General features: G+C 40.1%; 3 protein-coding genes across 3 annotated transcripts; all 3 read right to left on the bottom strand.

Annotated features, from left to right (window-relative positions):
* Positions 1-6338: 6338 nt before the first annotated feature.
* Positions 6339-13513, bottom strand: ptrh1 (peptidyl-tRNA hydrolase 1 homolog). The gene is made up of 5 exons (XM_006797688.3): positions 13052-13513; positions 11756-11975; positions 10216-10315; positions 8726-8771; positions 6339-7006 (listed from the first exon to the last, which is right to left on the bottom strand). The coding sequence occupies exons 1-5, from the start codon at positions 13244-13246 to the stop codon at positions 6728-6730; spliced, it is 840 nt and encodes a 279-aa protein (XP_006797751.2). The 5' UTR covers positions 13247-13513; the 3' UTR covers positions 6339-6727.
* A 798-nt stretch (positions 13514-14311) lies between these two features.
* On the bottom strand, positions 14312-17744 carry LOC102791442 (natterin-3-like). Its single transcript, XM_035910734.2, has 3 exons — positions 17621-17744; positions 16427-16541; positions 14312-15414 (listed from the first exon to the last, which is right to left on the bottom strand). Exons 2-3 carry the CDS (start codon positions 16539-16541, stop codon positions 14324-14326), a joined length of 1206 nt encoding a protein of 401 aa, XP_035766627.2. The 5' UTR covers positions 17621-17744; the 3' UTR covers positions 14312-14323.
* Positions 17745-21353: 3609 nt separating this feature from the next.
* LOC148100324 (natterin-3-like) lies at positions 21354-23907 on the bottom strand. The gene is made up of 3 exons (XM_087848789.1): positions 23720-23907; positions 22786-22879; positions 21354-22462 (listed from the first exon to the last, which is right to left on the bottom strand). Exons 2-3 carry the CDS (start codon positions 22877-22879, stop codon positions 21375-21377), a joined length of 1182 nt encoding a protein of 393 aa, XP_087704915.1. The 5' UTR covers positions 23720-23907; the 3' UTR covers positions 21354-21374.
* Between the last annotated feature and the right edge of the window lie 89 nt (positions 23908-23996).

The raw sequence follows: 23996 nt of genomic DNA, 5'->3' as shown, positions 1-23996 counted from the left end.
AATTAGCTCAAAATTGAGGAAATAGCTTGAAATTTTGATCCGATTTTTTATTTTTTCCAGTTTCAGAAACAACCCTTTTTGTTTCCTCTAATATAACTCCTTATGTTTTACAATTTTAATTGCTATAATTTTGGACACAAACAAAGAAGAAAAATTAAAAATACCATAGACGCTTGACGAGGTTAGTGAAATGGGCTAGCTGACATATAACGATATAGCTAGAGTACTAAGGTTAGGCTAATTAAACACATTAGTATGGGGAAAATGTGAGGGTTAAATTGTTCCCTCAGTTCATAAAAGAGATGAATGTATCAAACATCAGCAAAGAAAACGTCTAAAAGAAGTCCATCCACAACAGGAGGTTGATCATTACAACGTTTCTACATGGTTTAGATTATGTTCTATGAAAATCTCCCGAAACCAAGCTTAATGTCCACTCTTAAATCTTAGTTGGCCCAAGACTCAGTCTTCAATGATTGATATAGCACATTAAAAAGATGAGAACTTCAATGAGCGGAGGGTTGATACATGATCACTTAATCCTTACCTTCAGTTGTATTTATACATTGTTTCCATGGTGAATGTTTAAATTAAACATGGCCAAAGTTTCAAACGATGAAGTCAGTCAACCATTAATCTTATAAGAACAAAGCTCAGGTTTCAGACGGTTCTAACAGGCTGAATTTCTGAGACCTTTTTTCAACACTTGGATCTGTATGATGTCATTAAAGGAGACATCCCTAATATGGTCATCTGAAGCAGGGAAGCCCCGCCCACCTGCTATTCAAACTTTCTCTTTATGAGGGGCAGCCAGTCAGATTAAAGTTGTCTCACAGGGAGGGGGGAGGGAGGTAAAAGAGCTGGTTTTAGACAGACTATTAACTGAGGGGCTGCTCCAGTGCCCAACCGAGCATAGATAGAGTACTTTTGTATAATGCAAGATTAAATATATAGAAGCTGGAAATTAGCAGAAGAGGCGCCCTTTCCTATATTGAAACCTTGAGGGCCATCTAAGAGAAACCTCTTATATCTGGTTTAACAGTAATAATATAGCATATGTGTTATTTTATTTGAAAAATGACAGTGTAAATACTTGTTTCAGCTGTCTCTGTTATGAAATGATGTCTTTTAAAGAAAAAGAAAAATATTCTGGCAAAAATTATGTGCAAAGCTGTGTATTTTACACATTTACCAAAATATTTCTATAGTTCTAAAATATCTGAATGTGGCAACTACAGTATGTTAAGGATTTTGGAAACAATATGATTATAAATTGTATTTTACTTTGAAAGTGTTACTACCTACTGCACTACAAACAAAACTCACTTGGTGCAGAATTATACAAAATGAGAGAAATGCTTAGAAATGTACGGCTGTGTGTGAAATCCAAAGTATATCTAAATATTGGCATCGGTCATGGTTGACATTTGGTTTTTCATGGTGGTCTGAAAGCTTGAAATAAATCCTACATTGTGGAGTCAACATTCTTTTTATTCTACGGTTGCACTCCTTGAGCGCTGCTCTAAATAAACCCATCAGCTTAAAGCCAAATGTAAACAGTTAGACAAGGGGTTAAAGGATAAATTACCCAGCAGGCTTTGCCTTCAGGGCGATGGCAAATGTTTCCATCCCTTCTCATCAGACATGCCAGTGGTTTCCCTCTGCCCTACTCTGCTCTATACGGTGAGTTAACATTTCCGTTGCTGGGAACATCTTTGCACGTTGGATGCTCATTTGCCTCTTAAAGGGCCCCGCTGCTGCCTTTTCATGGGCCTGTAAGAATAATTTAGTGCGGGAGGCCTGAGATCACTGGAGATTATGGCTATGAAAAGAGAAAAGGACGCGTTATTAATGCTTGCTCATCGGAAAGAGGCGAATGAGAAAGGAGTCCCCAATGGGCCTGGATTCACTGTAACACGCTGAACTGCCATGGGAAACCAGGATGGCTTCAGTTTATTCTGTGATGATGGAAGAAAAAAAAGAAACTGTAGTGATACTGAAGGACCTCAGATGCAGCACATGTCCCTGCTGTAACATTACAGTAATAAATGAAGAGATAAAACACACTAAGGTCGCTGTTAGCTTACTATTTAGCACCACAGTGAGTCCCTTAGGATATATAAAGGATATATTTAGGAAATCATGAAGGTATTCTCAGCCATACTATCATCATAACTCAGTACAGTATTGTAAGAATATAATTTTAAATAGGTTAACAAAATTTCAGCTGTAAAAAAAAAAATATTGGCACCAGTCAGAAAAACAACAACAAAAATAGAATTCTTAGGTTTACAAGCCTCACCTTTACTGTTACTTCAGTGGGAAATCTGCCGTAGCTACATCATAGGTGCAAACTCCTCTGAAACCCTACATTGCAACTTAAGGAGTAACGGCTTAATTATGCTTTGGGAAATTTACATTGTAACTTATGACGTAACCGGAAACGTTACGTCATAAGTTGTTGTGTAGGGTTAAGATTCTCAGATTTCTGTATAGTTTTTTTTATTTCATATTTATATCCTGTTCATAGCCTGTACATAGCTTGTACTCACTACAGCCTGTACATACTTATAGTTATAGAATATTCACAACATACTTAATACCGTGTACATTATAATATACCATAATAGACCCATTTCTGTAATATACTTACATATCTATATTATTGCTAATATATATTGTAATATATCTATATCACTAAAGCACTTCTGGATGGATGCAAACTGCATTTCGTTGCCCTGTACCTGTGCATGTGCAATGACAATAAAGTTGAATTCTATTCTAATTCTATTCTAAGAGGGGTTTCTGGTTACGTCGTAAGTTAGGATGTAGATTTCCCGCGGAAGTCAAATAAATATAATTTAAATATATTTGTACATATTTCAAAAACTGCCGGGAACAATCAGACCAGTCACAGTATTGTGGACTGTACTGACTTGATGTAATTGCATTTCTAGAACAGAATTTATCTTCCAAAGATGCACAATTAGGATTTTTGAGGACTTCACAGGAGCGCATTTGCCACAACCGCACATATTGTACCACCACAGCATAAATTCCAACAATGACGTTGACCACTTATGTAGTTTACATTATAGGCTGTCTCATGAAGTCTTCGGACAGCTTTGTCTTGTTTCACCATAAAACCTTTTTCTCCAGAAGGCATTTGGCTTGCAGAAAATTTCAAGCTTGAACATGTCAGTCATTGAGCTGAAGCTTCTTTCTCTGCCAGCACCCTGGTGTTCCAGCACTTTCAATTCATGGCAGGCTTGAGTCTTGGTGGCTTCTGGGTTTGTTCTTGAACATCCTAATCAATTATCTTATGGACTGCACTGGTGACAGTTTGGGTCTTTGTTCCAGACGCTGGCAAAGGGGCGACATATTAGAATAACTTGTACTTAGGTAAAATTGTGCAACTCTACTATTCTTGGACTTTCCCACTGCTTTGAACAATGATCAATCCGATGAGTTCAGAAAGAAAAACTACCAGCTATAGTCAATCATGATTACTAAAGAGAAGTTAGGTTAGGCCTTGTCAACTTAGAAGAAGCTTTAGCCCCACTTATTAAAAGGATTAAGTGAGTGTATGTATTTGAGCCTTTATGTATACTTTTGACCCTGTGTGTATTAGAGAAAATCCAAAATAAATTCAAACTTGTGTCATTAAAGAGGCATCTCTCTCTCTCTCTCTGATAATAGTTATTGTAGCTGTGTTTTTATAGCATGACAGCATTTACAGAGTCAAAGCACATATTCAAAGTATGGAAGTATGTGATCATTGACACTGTATGTACGTTATGAACCTCTAAGCTGAGTCAGAGCTAAGACATTAGTTTAGTGGTTTTAGATTTAACTTGAAAAACCCAAGAATACTCTGAGGATAGTTCTTGATTTTGTTTATCCCACTGAAAACACATCCTCAAATTCAATAAGCTGCTGTCCCCACACTTCTGCCTAATCAAACTGTTCATCAAAGACCTGTTCGGATCATCATATTATGAGGTCACTACATGTAAAGATAATCCCTGTTATCCCAAAAGTTCAGGCTTCACACACTTAGTTTCAAGGAGTTTTTTCCTACATTTGGATCAGTATGATGTCATAAAGACAGGAAGCCCCACCTACCTGCTTTTCAAACCTCCTGAAACCAATCAGAAGGAAGCTAGTTTAAAGGCAGGATCACCTTAAAGAAAGAGGAACCCCAACAGCTTATTTCACATTAGGGATAAACTGAGGGGCTGCAGCCCGTCCCAATGTAAGACGAATAAGGATTATTTTGAACTCTGAATTGCCCTGAGCTGCCCTGGTAGAATCAAAGTATAAAAACATGGAGCTAGAAATGTGCGAAATAATCCATTAAAGTTGAGACATTTCACTCAGAAATATAAGTCTTTGGTCAAGCTTTGGGAAAAGTCTGGAGTAGGGTTCACCAAGTGAGGACCAACTTTTATTCAAGTGTGGAAAATGATGTTCTAAAGGGCCAAATATAAAGTATCATTGATAAAATATATACATACCATTAACATAGCTCTGCTTAATAAGCTAAATTATCTAAATTCCCACTGCCAGCGGAGTCCGAGGGCTCGTTTTGTGCTACTTCAGAGGGAAGACCCCCCACTGGGCTGCTATTCCAGGGAATAGAGCGCAGGGGGAGGGTTTGAGGGCTGTTCTTGAATAAATTTAGTTTTTTTCTCTAAAGGTTGGGTGTTCAGCCTGCTTTTGACCTTTGACCCCCACAGAAGAAAAGTTACTGAAGCTGCTGGTAAGGCCTCATAAAGCTGACCAGAGAGGAAGGGCTGGGAAAGTGGCCTGATGGAGGCAAAAGGTGGCTCAACGGGGTCACAGCAGAGAAAGATGGGGGGGTTTTAGGAGGGCGAAGGGTGTTCGTGTGTGTGTGGTGGGGGGTGTCATAGAAGTTTCCTTTGAGCTCCCCCCTTTCTCTCCCTCATGTCCACAAGTGTGTCCCTACAGCTATTGTACGTCTGAGCTACAGCAGGACAGAAGGCCTCAAAAATCTGGGTCTAAACAATGTTTGCCCCCTTTTGTTTCTCGCCTGCCTTTCTTCTTCTGCCCTCCATCGCAATCTACTGGCCTCCTTTGTATTGATTTCCCTCATTCAGCGGCTCGTCAGCCTCTTTCCGCTGTTTTCTGCCCTTTTTTTGTACGCCACCTCCCCCGCCAAACCCTCCATTCCTCCGCTAACCTTCCTCTGGCATTCTCAGCAGTGTGAGAATGCAGCGCACCTCTTGACGGGATGCAACTCATTAAAGACACATAATTGATGAAGAGGCGCAATTAGTGGGACAATCGGAAGAGGAAATCAATATGTTTTTGGCCAAAAGAGCCACAACGGGGAGGACGAGCTGGAGAGGAGAACCGTATGTCGGGGGCAGAGTCACTCTCAGATACAAAAAAAGAGAAGATGAGCTTAAACAAGTCTTTGTTTTAGAGCGGTTCAGCTCCTTGTACTGACATTGCTCACAAATAAAAAACATCCAGGAAGCCTCTAACTTAACATGATCATCAAATAAAGAACAAAAAAATCAATAACACACGACTGAAGGCTCAGAGACTTTGACCTTTGACCGACTGCAAGAAGAAAGTGCAAATGCAGAGTGCAAAATATAATAAACTGTGGCTCCCATCACATATTAAGAAGAGTATTTCATATATTGTATGCGTCACTTGTGGGAGGTACATTGAATATTTTTAGATATGTCAGTGTGTCCGTGCAACTATGAATGAACTGCTGTGGATCAGAGTGAGTGCAGTAGGATTAGGGTGGTGGTTATAATGGCTGCCTGCTCCACTCTGTGTGTAGGACTCATACAGATACACGCATGTTAGTTTGGCTATCTTTGTGAGGACATATTCATATTATAAATATTTTTTGGCACACTTTGGGCCCCTTATTACCAGCTGAGGATTACTTTAATGCCACAGCCCACCTATTGTTGTTGACCACGTCCATCACTTTATGATCAGAGGGGCCTCTTCCAGCAGGAAAACACACCATGAAGCTCAAATCGTCTCAAACTTCTTGAACATATCATGGCTTTACTGTACTTTAACAGCTTCAACAGATCTCAATCCAATAGAGCACCTTTGAGATTCACATCATGGATGTGCAGTCAACAAATCTGCAGCATCTGTGTGATGCTATCGTGTCAACATGGACCAAAATCTCTGAGGACTGTTTCCAGCAGCTTGTTAAATCTGTGCCAGGTAGAATTAAGGCAGCTCTGACCTGTATGAGCACGGTGAAGCTCATGGTCAGTGAGTTTATTAGAATTAGTCGGTCAGGGCAGGTATTATTAGTATTAGTATAGTAGTACTGGTGTCAGAGAGTCTATAGTTTGCAGATTTTAAATGTTTTTAATGTAAATAAATGCTCAACTGCTCTTAATGTGCATGAAAATCAGATAATCAAATTTATTTTGTTTAATAACGATTTATTTTCATATCTCACAGACATCACACTGTCCTCTGCCACAGACTGAGCCAAGCTTCTGGCTTCACTGCCAGCTTTTCAGCGAAGTGAATAAAGAAAAGTGGTTCATCGTGTAGGGAACAAACCTGAAGACAACAAGATTTCTCGGTTCTCCTCTTGTTCTCTGAGACTTTTCATGTAACAACATCACCATTAAGTGAATAAATACAGATAAAGTGGTTCATGTTTTCTCTTTGAGGCGGTTCTATGTGTGATAACAGAGTTCAGGTTTCAGCTTCAGCTCTGAGCTGCTGCAGAGTCCTCAGCTGGTGAGCCTGAGCGGGCCCTCTCGTTTCTCTTCTGTGCAGCTTGTCTGCCCCCTGCTGGTGAGGAGGGGAGCGGGGAGTCCTGTTGTGAGTCCTGCTGGGAAAGCTGGGAAAGGAGGAGGTCCACACTCTGGACCAAAACAGAATCCAGGAGTTTCTGTTCCTCTGTGGTGAATCTGCCCAGAACATGACGGTCCACAGACGTTTTCCCTGTCGGCCGGCCAATCCCGATCCGAAGTCTAGGCATCACCTGCAGGAGAAAAAAGATCCTGGTGTTAAACAATGTACATGTTTTTTATTTCTGCGTTTTAAGCTGTAAACACTTATATTTTCATCTAATTGTTATTTGATACTATTTTATATTTGGTTGAGTATATGTCCATGTTTTCAAGGTGCATTTGACTACAGTAAAATACTAAAGTCTCAATCTACGCCTCAATTTTTAAAGCTTGAGCAATAGTTCTCCAGGTTTTCATACTTTTTCTTAGGAGACGGCCTATTTTTTTTACTTTTTCAGTCCAGTCCTTTTACCTGACCAATATCTTTTCTTTTGCTGAGTGGCATGCCTAAATAATATCTACAGTAGATGATCTGCTCTAGATATCTGAAAGTCAGGTTCCTAAGAAACTGTGGGGAAAAATCCAGAAAAGACCTGCAGCTGATCCATCTACTGTTTGAGGAAGCGTCATGATTCAAACTGTCATCAATATGTACAGAGGAGGTCGAGAAAGAGGTACAGCAGCGAGTGCTGTTAGGGATCATGTCAAAACGGAATAAGTTATGAACATGATGAAGTGCAAAATGTTACAATGCAATACCACCTGGAAAGCATCTGATTGGCAATGGCTTCGTATTTAAGCATTAAATTATCCCAAACACATCTTGATGCATGCACCTGTCCCTTGATGCACTTATCCCAAACACACTGCCAGTGCAGTAAAAGCATACATGGATAGAAAAACACAGTGGAGCACTACCAGTCATGGATTGGCTTCATTGGAGCCTGGACCTCAACATTATTGAAGCAGTGTGGGATCATCTTAACAGAGAATGCAACAAAATGCAGAAACATCCAAAGAAAAGCTTTGAGTGTCCTTAAAGAAGCCTGGAGAACTATTCCTGAAGACTATTTAAAGAAATGACGAGAAAGCTGCTCACAGAGTTCAGAATGTGTTGAATAAGAATGATGGTGGTCATACCAGCCTGCTAGAACTGAAAACTGCACTTCCATGTACGTTTGCATGTTTCAATAAATCGTTACATCTATTTCCCATTTTCCTAACAAAGTATAAACAAATGAGGGGCGGCTCAGGACTTTTGCATATGGATATTAAGTGACCGGCAAACTATGTTAACAGTTTCGTCTTAATGCATGCTTAATCATCCAGGAAAGCAAATCTCCAAAAGTTGATTCTGTTCATCTGGACGTAGCGTAGTGGGAAAAACGTTTCGTCACTCATCCAAGTGACTTCTTCAGTCTCAGCTAACTGACCTCCCAGCCCATTGTTCCTTCAGTGGGCTGGTTTCAGTCATTATGCAAATGTACTGTTTATAAGATAAGGAAACCTGCAGTCAGCTGAGACTGAAGAAGCCACTTGGATGAGTGACGAAACGTTTCTCCCTCAAAACGCTACGTCCAGATGAACAGATCAACTTTTGGAGATATGTCAACAGTTTTTTTTTTTGAATTTTTATTTTAAATTAATTTAATTACACTTTTAATATGAACTATTATTGTTTTTAATCACCACTATAAGAACAGGACAAACAGCACGAACACCACAGTATAAATCTGACATTAAAATAAAATCAGAGCAGAATTCAGCGTGATAGTGAACACACACACACACACACACACACACACACACACACACACACACACACACACACACACACACACACACACACACACACACACACACACACACACACACACACACACACACCTGCAGAGTCAGCAGTGACTTACATCAGTCTGAAGACAGTCCACACAGGAGCGGACTCCATTATGACCTCTGTGGGGAAGGAGAAGCAACATTTATTTTATCAATCTGACAGCCTCTTTTCTTTGGTTTTGTTGTCCATCTTCAGGATACCAGATGCACCAGTCGCAGTTTCTTGCATTACATTAAATTTTCATAAATCACCATCTGGTTATACACGGCTGGAATGCCCAACGTAGCTTTTCATGCAGGATTAAACTGCTTCATACAGCTTGCTGTGAGTAGCAGTGAAAAGCGTACTGAGAGGGGACGCCTCTTAACTGAACACCATTCTTATTGTTAGTAAGTATAATGACAAAACAGTTAATGAGATACAACAAGCGTCATGGCATAAAACTAATAAAATAAGGCATAAGAGTCTGAAGAGCTCAGGGAGGCTTCATCACAACAGCGCAATCAAGAGCAAAAATAGTAGCAGGAGGAAGAAAGAAGAGAGAAGAGGCCCAAGAGAGAAGCTGTGTGTGCTGATTAGAAGTTTGTTGGTTTTAAAATACAGGCCTCACTTCGCTGTTATTTCTGGTTGTGCTGCTTCTGTCTTCTCGTCTCGACATTGGGAAGACACCAAGGTTTACAGCAGGCAGAGCTCAGGCAGCTCCCACATGCTCAAAGTTTGAACAATCTTTGTGTACAAAGACAATTCCCAACAGCAGTTGCTTCAAATTGCTTTATAGTGAAAGGTAAAGACCCTAAAATATTAGAGAGAACAGATAAAAGAGAAGTGGAAAAAAGGAGAGTATAGAGAGAATAAGGACAAACACAAAGTGCATAGGAAAGAAGACTCGAGTTAATGACATGCAGTGGTGACGCATAAACACACAGGGAGGGAATAAAGGGGGTGGAGAGAAGTGCTGAGCACATCATGGGAAGTCCCTGAACAACCTGAGACTATAGCAGCATCACTAATGGATGCTTTGAGGTCACCTGATCCCTCCATCTGATCCAGGTTTGATCAAAAAAATAAGTTTCAAGTAAAGTTTTCAGCCTAGTTTCAAAAGTAGCGAGGCTGTCTCCTGAACCCGAACTGGAGCTGATTACACAGAAGAAGAGCCTGAAAGCTGAAGGCTCTGCCTCCTATTCTACTTTTGGAAGCTCTAAAGTAAACCTGCAGTGGGAGAGAGAAGTGCTCTACTGGGACAAGACACTGTCAGGTCTTTAAAATATAATGGAGCCTTGTTGCTGTTGTTTTTTTCCCCATGAAGACAGAAACTTTCCAGTCTGAAAGTTTGGACGAATGAGTGCAAATGGAGTTTAAAAGCCGCACTTGCACTTCCACGCAGAAATATATTTGTTCTTATTGACCTTAAAGTTAATGTTAAATGTACCTTGATGATACTTTAGTGACTGCTTTCCCTCACCACTGTCAATACATCGCTTAAGATAATGAATACTGTTGGTGATGTAAACAGATCGCGGCAAAGCAATCCAAGACCCAACACTATGATAGAGGATGACCCACCTGGCGCTTCCTCCATGTTTGATGGCGATTTTCCCCAGAGGTTTGTCCAGTTCATCGTGGACCAGCAGGATATCTTCAGCCTTGACGCCATATTTGGCAGCTAAACAAATCAAAACATACAAAAAAAAGTTTCTTAGTTTGGTTGCTTCTAATAATATAGCAGGATAACAACTTTATTAGTACAGAACCCTTAAAGACTTTGAACCTGAGCTTCTTTTTGTTCATATACATGTGCAAGTAAAATAAACACACAGACACCACGTACACCTGTAAACTGTCAAAAGGTCTGAAATAATAAAAATCAAAGTTCTTACATGTAAAATAAAGAAGATGTGTAAATGGCCTGTATTTGTATAGCGCTTCACTCGTCCCTAAGGACCCCAAAGCGCTTTACACATTCAGTCATCCACCCATTCACACACACATTCACACACTGGTGATGGCAAGCTACATTGTAGCCACAGCCACCCTGGGGCGCACTGACAGAGGCGAGGCTGCGGGACACTGGCGCCACCGGGCCCTCTGACCACCACCAGTAGGCAATGGGTGTAGTGTCTTGCCCAAGGACACAACGACCGAGACTGTCCAAGCCGGGGCTCGAACCGGCAACCTTCCGATTACAAGGCGAACTCCCAACTCTTGAGCCATGATCGCCCCCTGTCAAAGTCTTTATTCAGATCAACACAAGACTTCTCTCAGGAGAAGCGATGTCCAATGAAGGCCACGTGAAGTGGTCGACTAAGAGTCTTTTTGGTTTTCTGTGAGATTGAACATTTTTATTATTATTGTAGAGGCTAAGCCTACGCCTGAAGCCACTGAGGTGTTCGATGGTGGGGGTCATGCGGTGCCACTGTTAGGAATGAAACTTGACATAGTCCAATAACTCGAGCCGTACTTATCTTGCCTGTTTAACAACTTTATTGCATTCCATCGGTTGTATTTGTTGTTCAACAGTTCTCTTAGTATCCAACGTCATTTAACATAACTCACAACAGCGCAGCGGTCACAAACTGTTCACTTCTTCTGACCAACAACACCTGATGCTAATTACACATCTACCTTAAATACAGTCCCATAAACACAACATCCTGTAAAAACACAAAAATGTTACACATAAGGTAACAACACAAAAAATGGCTCCTACAACTATGATATTATAAAAGCAGGAATGAATAGACAGAACTCTCAGAATCCATCCAAGGCATGTACTGAGCAGCTGCTTCTCTACATAAAATATTGTACAAGTCTCCAATTCATGAACTAAATTTTCTTATATTCAATAATATAATTCACTGATTGTTTTCAATCACATAGACAGAAGTCTGATATAGTGACAGGGCTGAATAACACAGGTTGAACCGCAATGGAGTTAAATTTCCAGCTTGAATTGTTTCTGGCTGCCTGAGTGACAGATGACGGAGGTTGATCCACCTCAGTATGCTTGTGCAGAGACATGCCACACTTCACAGCTGATGATAAGAAAGAATAAAAGCCTAATTTATTTAATGAAAATCACTTACAAAGACAGAAATGACCTCACCTGCTTTGGCCACTGATACTCCATTGACATTCATCAGCAGCCGGGGACGAAGCAGCACCACATTTGTTTGCTGGACTTCTGACAAAATGACCTCACCAGACACGTACTTGTCGCCACGCCAGCGGTCTGCCACACCGAGCCGGGCAGCGAGAGCACCAAGTACTGTCATACCAACGCTGTGTCTGGTACCCTCCATCCCCGGATTACCCAGCCCCACCACCTGAAGCAAACGCAGACGCACAGTTAAAGGCATACGGCTCTGCAGTGAAGCTAGAGAAACAGAAGACTGTCTGAGTCAAAGGAAGCAGACTGTTACATTTTTATACGTATTTACACATATATTCAGACAAAGTAAAAGCAACTGAGTAAATAAGCTTTTTAAACTGGAGCTAGATGCAAACACAGAGAGATTCTAGATTTAGACTCAAAAATGACCAAAAACTCATTAACACGAACTTCAGCGATATAACTGAACTTGAGTGTAAATTTCGTTCATTTGGTATTCGCTTCATCTGAGCAGTGATCATGTTTTTAAGTGGGGGAAAAAACAACAACAACAGAAACATGAGATATTTTGTGTTTTGTTCAGGTGCCATCTACATAAAAATGCTTCTTCTTCCTCACAGAAAACGTCAGGAGGCAGCTTCATGCAAGCAGATACAAACACACAGGACACGTAGAATATACAGCCATTGCCTTGTATTGATGGTACTGATACACTGGCAGCAGTAACAGCTCTGTTAACAGGAAAACCAACTATAGACAACATTGTATTGCACTGTATTGTATAAAGCTTCTATAGCTGCTTACAAACTGCAAACACTGTAGGGTCTTTATTGAGGTTTCATTCATTTTTAACAAAAGCCTATGAAGGCAAAGACAAGTTAACACAGGGGAGGACAGCTGACATCATTTTAAAATAAAACTGTTAGATATGCTGATTAAAATAAAATAGAAAAAAATACAACAATAAGGAAAGACCCAAGCTGGCTCAGAAAGCATTTTCCTTCTAAAAATATTCCCACACTAACCAGTAATTAATTTAAGGGCAACTACGCCAAATTACAAAGGGGGGTTTGAGTAACTCAGTAAGTGTTTTGAAAATGTAGTAAGGTGATGAACAATTTGACAAACCCTACAAACATTTTAAGTTCTCAGATCTTTCAATGGAGTTTGGCGAGATCTGACGACTGGTTTTAGGGGCTTACAAAACCTATAGCAGTAAACACATACAGCTGCCCGAGAACTTGGAGTGTAGTAGACAGTATGTAGCTGATTACGAGGTTTAACACTTACCATCTTTCGGCGGCCTTGATTGTGTATTTCTGCTTCGATTATCATCGCAGGTGAAAACGGATCGCTTAGCAGAACTCTGTTTATGACTCTCGTCAAAAGTCGTCGCATCATTAGAAAGTTAATCAACTTCTTGAAAAAGTTTAACAAATACTGGCAAAACTTACTTAAAACTGAGCCCTTTTTCATTCGGCTCATAGAACCGATTGTCTTCTCTTGACAGTTAATAAGAAATCAGTCGTTTCCACATGTATTTACAGTCATGAAGCAACAGTACCTGTTTGGGCATTCATGTCGATTCTGTCAATTCATCGATTTCGTCTGGGGTTCACTATATGAACTGTAACTTTGTCAGATATTTATTATCTGTTTGCAATTAATCATAAGAATTTCCGTAATTATTGCCAGTCTTTAAAATGTGAAGTAACCTTTTCCTGCCCTCCTGTCATGCTACTAACCGCTCAACGAGCGCTAGCAAGAAAACATGGCGGACAGACTTTTTCTCCTCTGTGGGGACACAGCGCCATCTAGCTCGGCGACTTGATTATTACAGCAAACACAAATTTGGAAGTCTATTGACTGAAAACAGCAAACAATGAACCTTTTAACACTATTTAAATTTCAATAAATAGTTAATTTAAACGAGTTTTGATTACATTTATCGAAATGTGTTTTTATGTACAAACTGAATTTTATTTTACTTTATTTTACTTCATCTTCTCTATTTAGAACTACTTTTTGTTTTTGTGTTTAATGGCTGTGGCTGTGGTGGAACACAGTAGTTTCCCAATTTCTGCCAATTTCCCTTTCACTTTAACTTTTGGAAACTTTTCATCAACGGATGAACAGCAAAATGTAATGCATGTTATTAGGAGTGCCACAGATCATCGGTGCATGTACTGAAAGAGGACATGCAGAGGCCTGGGGTGACAGAAGAAGATGCTCGGGATAGGGTGAGATAGAGACAGATGGTTTGCTTTGGTGACTGCTAAAGGAAGCATCTGAAAGAAGACGAAGAACAAGTTTGCAAGTTTATTGGTTAGGCAACCAAATGCACAACAGAGGAAGTAAACTATAGCAGTTCATGTAATCCTAAAAGATTGATGCCACATGTTTAAAATTAGTTTGTAGTTATCAAAATAAGCAGTAGGGCTTTGGAGCTCAATGGGTCAAAATTCTTTTAAATCCTCCAAAAATTAAAGAATACAAAACAACGATTCACCTTGAATTTTGATTGCGCTTTATTTGAAAAACAAAGCATCAGCAGACTCATCATCAGTTTTGATCTGGGGAGCAGGGGACAGCATCAGGCACTGGCTGACACCGTTCCACCACAGCATTGATTTCGCCAACACTCACGCCGTCATAGGTGCCTGTGATGTAGGTCCAGTGGGTGTCTCCGTTGTGGTTGGTCCTGCTCAGCCGGCCGGTGAAAGGGATGTCAGCCTTCATCTTTCTGCCATCCATCCTCACGGTGCAGGAGTGATTGGGTGGGACCAGCAGCTCCACAGAGACAGCGTGACTGATTGACTCCACAATGGTGGTCCCCTTTGAGAAGGTCACCGTCTGCTCCTTGGACAACTCCACATTACCCGGACCAAAGATAGGAACTTTGGCTGTCATGGTGGACACAGAGCCATTGCGGGTCTCCCTGCCGATGTCCCATTTCTTCTCCACTGTACTGGTCTTCTCCAGTGTCACTGTCTTCTCCACATCTCTGCACTCCAGGTTGGTGACCTTAGTGAGCTTCAGGGCTTCTGGAGGATGGTGGAACAGCTCCATCTGGTCAATGGCATACTCCACATGAGAGATGTGCTGGCTGTAGCTGTCTCTGTTGATAGCAAGCACCTGGTATTTTTTGTACCAGTACTCATCCCCCTCCCAGGGGAGGAAGAAGGCTTCATGTTTGGTCACCACTTTACCAAGACCATACTTATTCTTACCCACATATATGTCTGAGTTGGGACAGGTTTTGATGGCATACTCAGGAACAGAGCCATATGAATCTTCAACCCACTGCAGGAACTCAAAGTGGTCCACGTTAACCAGGACTTCGAACTTGGAGGATGCATACTCTTGGTCAGCGTAGGGGTACTGGCAGAAGTTCCCTTTGCTGGGAGTGTAGAAACCGGCCTCACAGTTGACTTTGCACACATAGTCGGTACGTTCGGTGTAGCCGTTGAAGATGGCAACAGCGCCATTTGGGAGGGAACCGCTCCATGTGACCCACCTAAGGTTGACATGTTCACCAAACATGGGGCTTGAGTGTGAAGTCGTCTCAGTTTCTGAGGTTTCTACAACTTTAGGAGGGCTGAGAGCTCCCCGGGAAGGAACAACATTGCCCAAGGTGGGGTTAAGCCATGGCTCTGTAAGAGAAGATAGAAAGATAGTGGCTGTAGGATTTATTCTCGACAAACAGAAGTTTCAACTCATTTGAAACATTTACTACCAAAACTGTTAAGACATGTTCTTAAAAAAATTTAAAAAAAGCGGAATCGAGTTTGAATGAAAGACTGACACTTGCTTTCAACCAAAGTGTTAAGCAGAAAGAAACATTGTTGACATCAGGTAGTTTCATACCTATTTTTTAAGCACCGTGAGGATGAAAGTGTATCCACTAGTGACAGTTATTGGGTTAGGGTCTTAATATAAATTCAGCACCTTCACAATCTTAACACAACCTTACGCGCACCATAGCACTATACATGAGGTGATGGAAAAAAGTGTTACAAAGCCCTTAGATTAAACCTGGTTGCTATTTCCTCTGAACCTTTTCCAACATTCCTCTTATTTTTAGTCCCTGCCTGACTAACTGGACTTACACATCTCGGATGCAAGTTGGACATGTTCTACAGAGCCAAAAGACCAATGCGTCATTTGAATATATTTTGGGGGAAGCAAAATGAGAAAAAACTAAAATAAAGAAAGCCAAATCTGCCAAGAAGGCTGAGTAGGGTTGGTGTGGCCAGAAAAAGCTCCCTTTTTCAGTGCTTTAACCCCTTAATGCCCAGTGTGTCATATTTGATACATGAGTTTATTTAAGTTTTAAGACTTTAAATTATCAGTGTAATTTTTTCTCCCCTGAAAAACCTAAACAAATTTTAAAACACATTTTTAAGCAATGCATTTTTTAGAAGTTAGAAGTCTTCAAACTGCAGACTTTGCTCCCACGAACACTGATGATCCTTGACATATAGGTTTTATCAGTCTGACACAGAAGTAGATGATTCAGCTGTGTGCAAGTTCGAGTGTTGAAATCACAGGTGCAAGTGATTAGAAGTGGAGCTCAGATACGGTTCTTATTTTTCTAGTGGGAGGAGTCATGTAGTCATTAATGTAACGTGCTGTGATAAACTGTAGGATTATAATGTGACTGACTGCTGGGTTTTTCTTCCCCATCCTGCTGCTGGAAAACGTAGAGCAGCGGGTCAGACTGCAGCGCCGGGCTGCACAGCTGCAGCACTGCCAGGAGAACAGCAACACACCACCTCATCTGGACACACAAAGAAACACCAGCAGCAGTATGTCATCATCAGTTGGCAATCACTGTGCGCGAACGCTGCAACATGGAAATGTACACTTCTAAAAGCTAAAAATAAAAAACTATTAAAAACCTCATGTGGTCAACACAATTTTAAATCAATGGAAAAAAAATGGAAAACTATTAAAAATAGGAGTCAAATTTAATCCAATTAATTTTTTGCTTATTTTTAATTAAACAGATATAGAGGAATACTTACCAGTAATCTGCGTTGGACAAGTCAGAATACATTGAAAGAATTATTATTCATGTCCGAGGCAATCAAAATTATATTACTTGACTTTTAGTTTAATGATATAAATATTTAGTCAGAAAACAGACGTGAGAACTTTATACAATAAGATGCATTTGTAAACTTTTACATTTGTATGCGTAATATATGCAACACTTTGCTGATTACTCTGCCTGTGTGTGATGAGCCTTTGACACACACAGCTGACTTAGCTTGTCAGTTTAAAATATATATCTTTAATTAGTGTATTGTTAGAAAAGACTGTTATTTTGTTGTTTATGTAAAGATCACTGGTGTTTATAAATGACTGGACCCATATACACAGCTATGTTGCTACAATTCATCAAGTATAAATCCCTATTTACAGAAATCTTTCTCTAAAAATGAAACAAAATGAATGAAAAAAGAACCATCTCTGAATCTAAATAGTACCAGTATCACATGCCCTCACATACAATGTATAGAAATGAAAAAAAAGAAAGTCACATCTGCAGGATGTCACAGCAGGATTAGCGTCACATAAATTAGTAATTAAGGCAGTAAATTATAAACTGAATGTCCCATTACTGTATGTTTATAAGATTACTAAATGAAGATCAGACTTAAGAAATCATCCCTGAATGCTGAGTATAAAACCAAAAAGTAAGAAAGATTTTGACCTGAAATTTGTTGATCTGTTTATTGATTTCCCATGGCAGATAAGACAGAGATAAAAAAACAGAACCCCTTAAATTCAAGCCCACAGCAGCCGTTCATTCAGATATAGAGAAGTTGGGGTTTTTTTGTAGTTTTTTTTTACCTTGACAGGTTCCTCCTGCAGTGACTCTTACCTGCAGTAAGTGCGAAGCTTTAAAACCTCCCAGACTTATTGCCCTCAATAAACAGGAGAGATAAAGCTTCTCGTCTGGCTGGTTCACAGTTTGCTCTGTCCTGCTGCTCACTTTGAATCGAAACGTTTTTATTGAAAGATTTGAAGAGAAAATAACTGCACGTGAAACTTCAAATCAAACTTCTATGGAGGGAGGAAAACTAACTGAGTTTGTTTGAGCTTCTGCAACATACTGTTACACTCATATGGTGTGTAATCATATTGACAGTTACAGCCAATTGGCAGCTTTAATGTCTTGTTCAAGGACACAGTCTTACACAGGCTGTGAGTGTCATGAAGTCTTCTGCCTGCTCAGAGGAAAAACTAAAATAGGTCAAACATCCAGGGTACGAATGCTTGTTTCTTCTACTTTACAATGCAGATGATGAATTGGTGCAGTTTTGCTATTTGCTATTGGCTATAAGTAAAATAATTTTGAAAGAAGTAAGAAAGAATTTGGTTTTCTATTGTGATTCCCAAGGAGAAAGTTTATTTGGTTGCACTGTTTTAACAACTTAAATTTTTTCAGCCCTCAAAATGAATCGTGAATATCTCCTATGAGGTGATGAAATGCTGGAAAAATTGTGTGAACTCACTGTGTGCGTACATAGGGACAGGTCAGGTACTTAGATAATGTGGAACATTTTAATAGTATGTGGCGAAACTTTTCAATGACCTTGTTAATGTACTGTACAAAAAAAAAGAGCTGCTCCTGAGGGGGTTTGTGGACTGATTATTTTTTTAGAATAACATCAAGACACTGAGATATTCCATCATTTGGTGTTTGATGAAAGCTTTTTATCAGTGTACAAAACTCCAACAGATGTACGAGGAGCCTGGCTTACAGCATTGTCTTCCTCATCAAACCTATGATGAGGAGCACTTTCATCTGTTGTATTGGTTTTTAGTCACCATGAGAACCCAAAACATGCCAGCCACAGTTTCCCTTCACTGTGGAAGTCAAGATTTAAGGGTTTTCCTTAAATTTGCAAAGAGTTTAGGTCAGCTTAAAGACTCATGAACGGATGGCTGCTGTTGACCTTGACCTGAAAGCCTGTAGCTCATGAGTGTTGGAAACAAAAGTCCTCATGCGCCTGACGATAACAGGACTCCTTATTGATCCTTGCTCTTATTTAATAAGCTCGTTAAAAGTGCCTCATAAATAAATTTGCTTGGATTTAGTGTGCCGTATCTACTCGATCACATGATGTCCAAAGTGCTGTGGCCTCTCTCTCGCCGCGGATGAAAAGATCCTGTACGTTGAGATAAGCTCGGACAGAGAACAAGTTGATTAGATCTCCTGTAATAGCGGGTCAGTGATTAAGACAGGCCTTGTTGCGTAATGTCGCTGGCTGCCAAGATTCAGCTGGAGAAGAAGCCGCTCAGCACGGACATTGTTCTCCACACACAGTGCTATCATTGAAAATCGCTGATGTCAGGGCCATCTCGGTGCGTCCTTCAGACAGAAAGTTATTATCAATTTATTTATTTAGGTCTGAATGAGGACTGTGTATCAAACAAGGCTGTGCAAAGGTCATTTGCACTGATTAAACTGCACAGTCACCAGTTTCAGCTGCTTCAGCATTCAGTCTCTGTCTGTAAAGAACATTTGTATTATGCTGTTCAGATTCAGCCTATATCAGTGAGCGTGCCAAGCAGTTATTCAGTCAGACAGCTGATGATGTTTTTCTGTCTCACCATTTTATTTTCACACAATAGAGGCTAAATGTTCTCAGTGTGATTTACAGTTTCAAATTAAATGATTATTTTATTCATTGTCAAAACTGGATAGTGAATTGTGCTACAAAACAAATTAAAAGCGCTTTTTTAAAAACTCTACTATGTGTTAGCACATCATTTCCTGAAAGTTTTTCTGTAGCTGTCCAACACCAACAAATTATTTTCTTACCCATGTTTGAAATCAGTTTGCGTCGCTGTCTTGAAAAAATGACTGAACCAATGTCTCTTTTCCCCTTATTCAGTCTTCTACCAAAACACATTTATATCTATGATACTAATGTGAATTGTGAATAAAAGCTTAACCAAGAACTGAATCATTAACTGATAATTTATGGCAAAGGGGTGGGATTAAATAAGTGTTTACTTCTTCCCACTCCCTTTCAACATGTAAATTAATCAGAACGTTTTTTTGGTATGTAATTTGTATAGTATTTTTTTTTTCTCTTATTTTCTTTTCTAAATGTACTTGTATATTGTTCACATGTTGAAATAAAAATTACCAATCAAACCAATCAATCAAATATAAAGGGAAGAAATATATATATATACCCCAGGGTATATATATATTTATTTTATATAGTTATTATGCCTATAAACCCATACTGATACTGCCTTGGGTTGCTACAGTGAGACCAGATGAAAGCTGTGGGTAAATATTTTCTTGCAAAAAGAGAAATTTGAATGTTTTAGAACTTAGCAAACATTTTAAAAGTTCTGACAGTGAAAATAAAGATAAACCTTTTAATTGTGTAACTCAACCTGTAGTCTTGGTTCACCTGTTAGAATTACAGCATTGTGATAATGAGTAGCATGACATCAGAACTGTGTGTCAGAAGTCAAATTATTATTAAAGAGAGACCGTCTTTGTGTCAGATCATGGCTGTAACTGAAGTTTTCTAAGGCGACAGTGCAGGGAACTCTAAAACACCGGGATCTAAAGCACCAGAAGTGAGACGTTAGAAATTATGTACATCAAGCTTGGTTTACTTAAATGATTTTTGTTTGTTTTCTAGACTGATTTAACTTTTCCCTAAGCATTTTAAAAGTTGATATTTCCACACCAACATGAGCCCCACAGAAACAATGGAGAAAAACCTGCAAGCAACAAATGCATCATTTTAAAAATTGGACCCAAATATACACCTGCTTATAATAATAATCAAAGTATGTTAACAATGAATAGTTGAAGTACCATTTAATTCACTTTAGTTTAAAAAAAATTAATTTATGCCTTCTAATGAATCTGAAATAGTACTATGTTTGCTTTGCTGTGGGTTAATAGAGGGATATGTCTTTATTCAAAGTAGATAAAGTATTGTGCCAATTTACAAACGATATAGCAGAAATAGAAAACCATGCTTGAGTACATATCTAGCCTCAGTTGCCCGGTTACCCTTTTTTTTTTGGCACATTCTGGTGATAGGAGCATTCTGGGGCGACCGTGGCTCAGGGGGTTGGGAAGCACATCTGTAACCAGAAAGTCGCCGGTTCGATCCCTGGGCTCTCTGTCCTGGTCGTTGTGTCCTTTGGCAAGACACTTTACCCTACTGCCTACTGGTGTTGGCCAGAGGGGCCGATGGCGCGATATGGCAGCCTCGCTACAACAGGGCAGCTGTGGCTGCAACCGTAGCTTGCCTCCACCAGAGGGTGAATGAATAGTGGTATTGTAAAGCGCTTTGGGTGCCTTGAAAAGCGCTATATAAATCCAATCCATTATTATTACAGATTTTAATGAGCTAAATTAACAAAATGCAGAAAACAGGAGAGTGAAACGTGCCAAATTGCTTTATTTTTTAATAAACTCATACACTTGCCCACATGAAAGATATTATAAATTTACCAACAAAGACATGAGTGGTATTTTTTATTGTTATCATTTGCTTCCATTATCACAATCACCAGATAAGATCAGAAAAATATGATTTAGTGTGTCTTCTCCCAGGTTTTAGGGGCAAGGCTTGGCATCTATGACAGGTTCACAGCGGTTCACCACTGCCCGGACTTCTCCGATCTGGACTCCGTCGTACGTCCCGGTGATGGTGGTCCACTGGGTTTCTCCGTTGCGGTAGGTTCGGCTGAGGCGAGCCGTGTAGGGGATATCGGCTTTCATCTTGCGACCCTCCATGCGGACTTTGCAGGTGTGGTTTGGTGGGACTGTGAGCTCCACAGACACGGAGTGGCTGAGCGTCTCGATTACGGTGGTTCCCCTCGAGAACTGCAGCGTCTTCTCAGCACCAAGCTCAATGCCCCCGGAGCCGATGAAGGGGATTTTGGCTGTGATGCTGCCCGTGACACCAAGCATCGTGGCTCGTCCGATGTTCCAGGTAGTCTCCACCTCTGAGGTCTTTGTGATGGTGACTGTCTTCACTACTGTCTGGCACTCGTTGTTGGTGATACCAGAGATACGCATGGTCTCAGGAGGATACTGGAAGATGGTGACCTCATCAATGCCGTACTTAACATCAGAGATGTGCTGGGTGTAGGCGTCCCTGTTGATGGCCAGGACCTGGTACTTCTTATACCAGTACTCATCGCCTTCCCAGGGCAGGAAGAAGGCCTCAAACTGAGGAACAACCTTCCCGAGACCGTACTTGTTCTTCCCAACGTAGATGTCAGCTCCTGCACACGTCCTCACTGAATGTTGTGGCAGTGAACCGTACGAGCCTTCCTTCCATTCCAGGAATTCAAAGTTGTCCTTGTTAGCCAGGATCTCAAACTCAGGGGCGTAATACTCACGGTCACCATAGGGGTAGCGGCAGTAAGGTCCCAGGTTAGGGTTATAAAAGCCAGCCTCACACTTGTACTTGCAGACATAGTCAATGCGCTCGGTATAGCCGTTGTAGATGGAAACGGCTCCATTGGGGAGAGATCCATCCCAGGTCAGCCACTGCAGGTTGACATTATCGCCAAAGAGGAAGGAGGAAGGCAGATCCTGTTGCTGCTCCAGGTCAGCAGGATTTAGAGGACCCAACACCTTTCTGTTACCAGTTGGTTCAGGGACCCGGCCCTCCACCTCTGGTTTCAGTAAGGACACTATATAAGAAAGAAAAGAAAAAATGCCATAAAACAGAAGAGATAAGTGTTAAACACATCAACAACAATTCAGGCAACAAGCTTTAGTCTCTTTTTAACCTCTTAACACTTGAATGATCCTGAATTAAGGTTGTTTTTCCTTTCTTTTTTTTCTAGCTACAAAATATGCAAAATATTCAGAAACTAGATTTTTGTGGGGGATCTTTGGATGTTGAACGCAACACACTTCAGGTTTACTTCGGTTTAAGTGTTACTATGGGGGTAACACAAAGCTGTTATCCATATCTCTATACAATATGTCATAAAACACATGATGTGCTTACCTTTTCTGAGTTGTATGCTGTTCTTCACAATGTCCTGCAGACTGGCTGAGGACAGAGCCAGCAGGGCCGAGAGCAACAACACAGACAGCTCCATCTGAAGGTGAAACACAAAACCTCTAAGTTATGAGATCTTTTTACAAACTAAATCTTTAACATGAGAATCTATTATTCCACCAATCCAGCTATCCAAATGACAAATTAGCTCAGATATTTTCTGGCATAATATTTTACAGTTTCAAATATTATTTCTTTCTTTCAGCTAGTTTCAGTTATTACAATTTTTTATTTTCACCAGTGTCAAACACCTTAAACGACAAAGAACTAAATTTACAGCCGTATTTTTGACTTTACTCTGAAAGGTTAGAATCCAACATAGTGAACTCCATTTTCACTGAAAACCCCCAAAATATAGAAGAAATAAACATCTGTGCCACCGCAATAACGCTTTATATGTAGTTTATCTTCTATGTTACATTTTTGTTACTGTGTTACTATTTATTCTACATTTCCCCCCATCCCACCGACCCAAAAGAGACAGTATTTATGACAGTAGTATGCATCAGTGAAACAAAACAAACACAAATTTAAAGCATTATAAATTTATATTTGATTTATATTTTTAATAGTTTTTAAAAACAATCATGTTATTATTTCCAATATAGGTCAGGTGGAAGTTATGAACACACATATAGCGCATAAAATAACTCTACATTTGATGACTTATTGCCTTAAAATGGTAATATTAAAGCATTTCTTAAAACCACACTATATATTAAAATAGTAGAGTTCCTCTTGCCACATCTGATTAGGTTTTTATTTGACATACATTTATAAAATAAAATGAAATATCCCACTTTATAAGAAAATTAACATCTGAATATGTCAGATTATTGTCATTAGAAATTTGAGCATGAATGTGCTGAACAGCACTCACCCTTACTGTCGCTCTCCGGTGAGTCCACCTCGGGACACCTCCAGGTTTATATAGCTGCTTTATGGCTGAATCATAAAGCAGACTGTGCACTTTCACTGTCTGGATACTGACTTTGAGCAATAAACTGGTCAAAGAAAACTGTGTGTGAATGTGTGTGTGAATGACTGAATGACTGAATGTAGTGTAAAGCGCTTTGGGGTCCATAGGGACTGAGTAAAGGTGTCATGGTTAGCTGTGTGGCAGGCAGGCAGGCGTGGTGGACCCAAAATGCAGGATT

The sequence above is a fragment of the Neolamprologus brichardi genome, chromosome 12, assembly GCF_056152115.1.
Source record: "Neolamprologus brichardi isolate AB-2024 chromosome 12, ASM5615211v1, whole genome shotgun sequence".
Classification (NCBI taxonomy): Eukaryota; Metazoa; Chordata; class Actinopteri; order Cichliformes; family Cichlidae; genus Neolamprologus; species Neolamprologus brichardi.
Note: the sequence above shows the minus strand (reverse complement) of the source record. Positions and strands in the feature narration are given on the sequence as shown.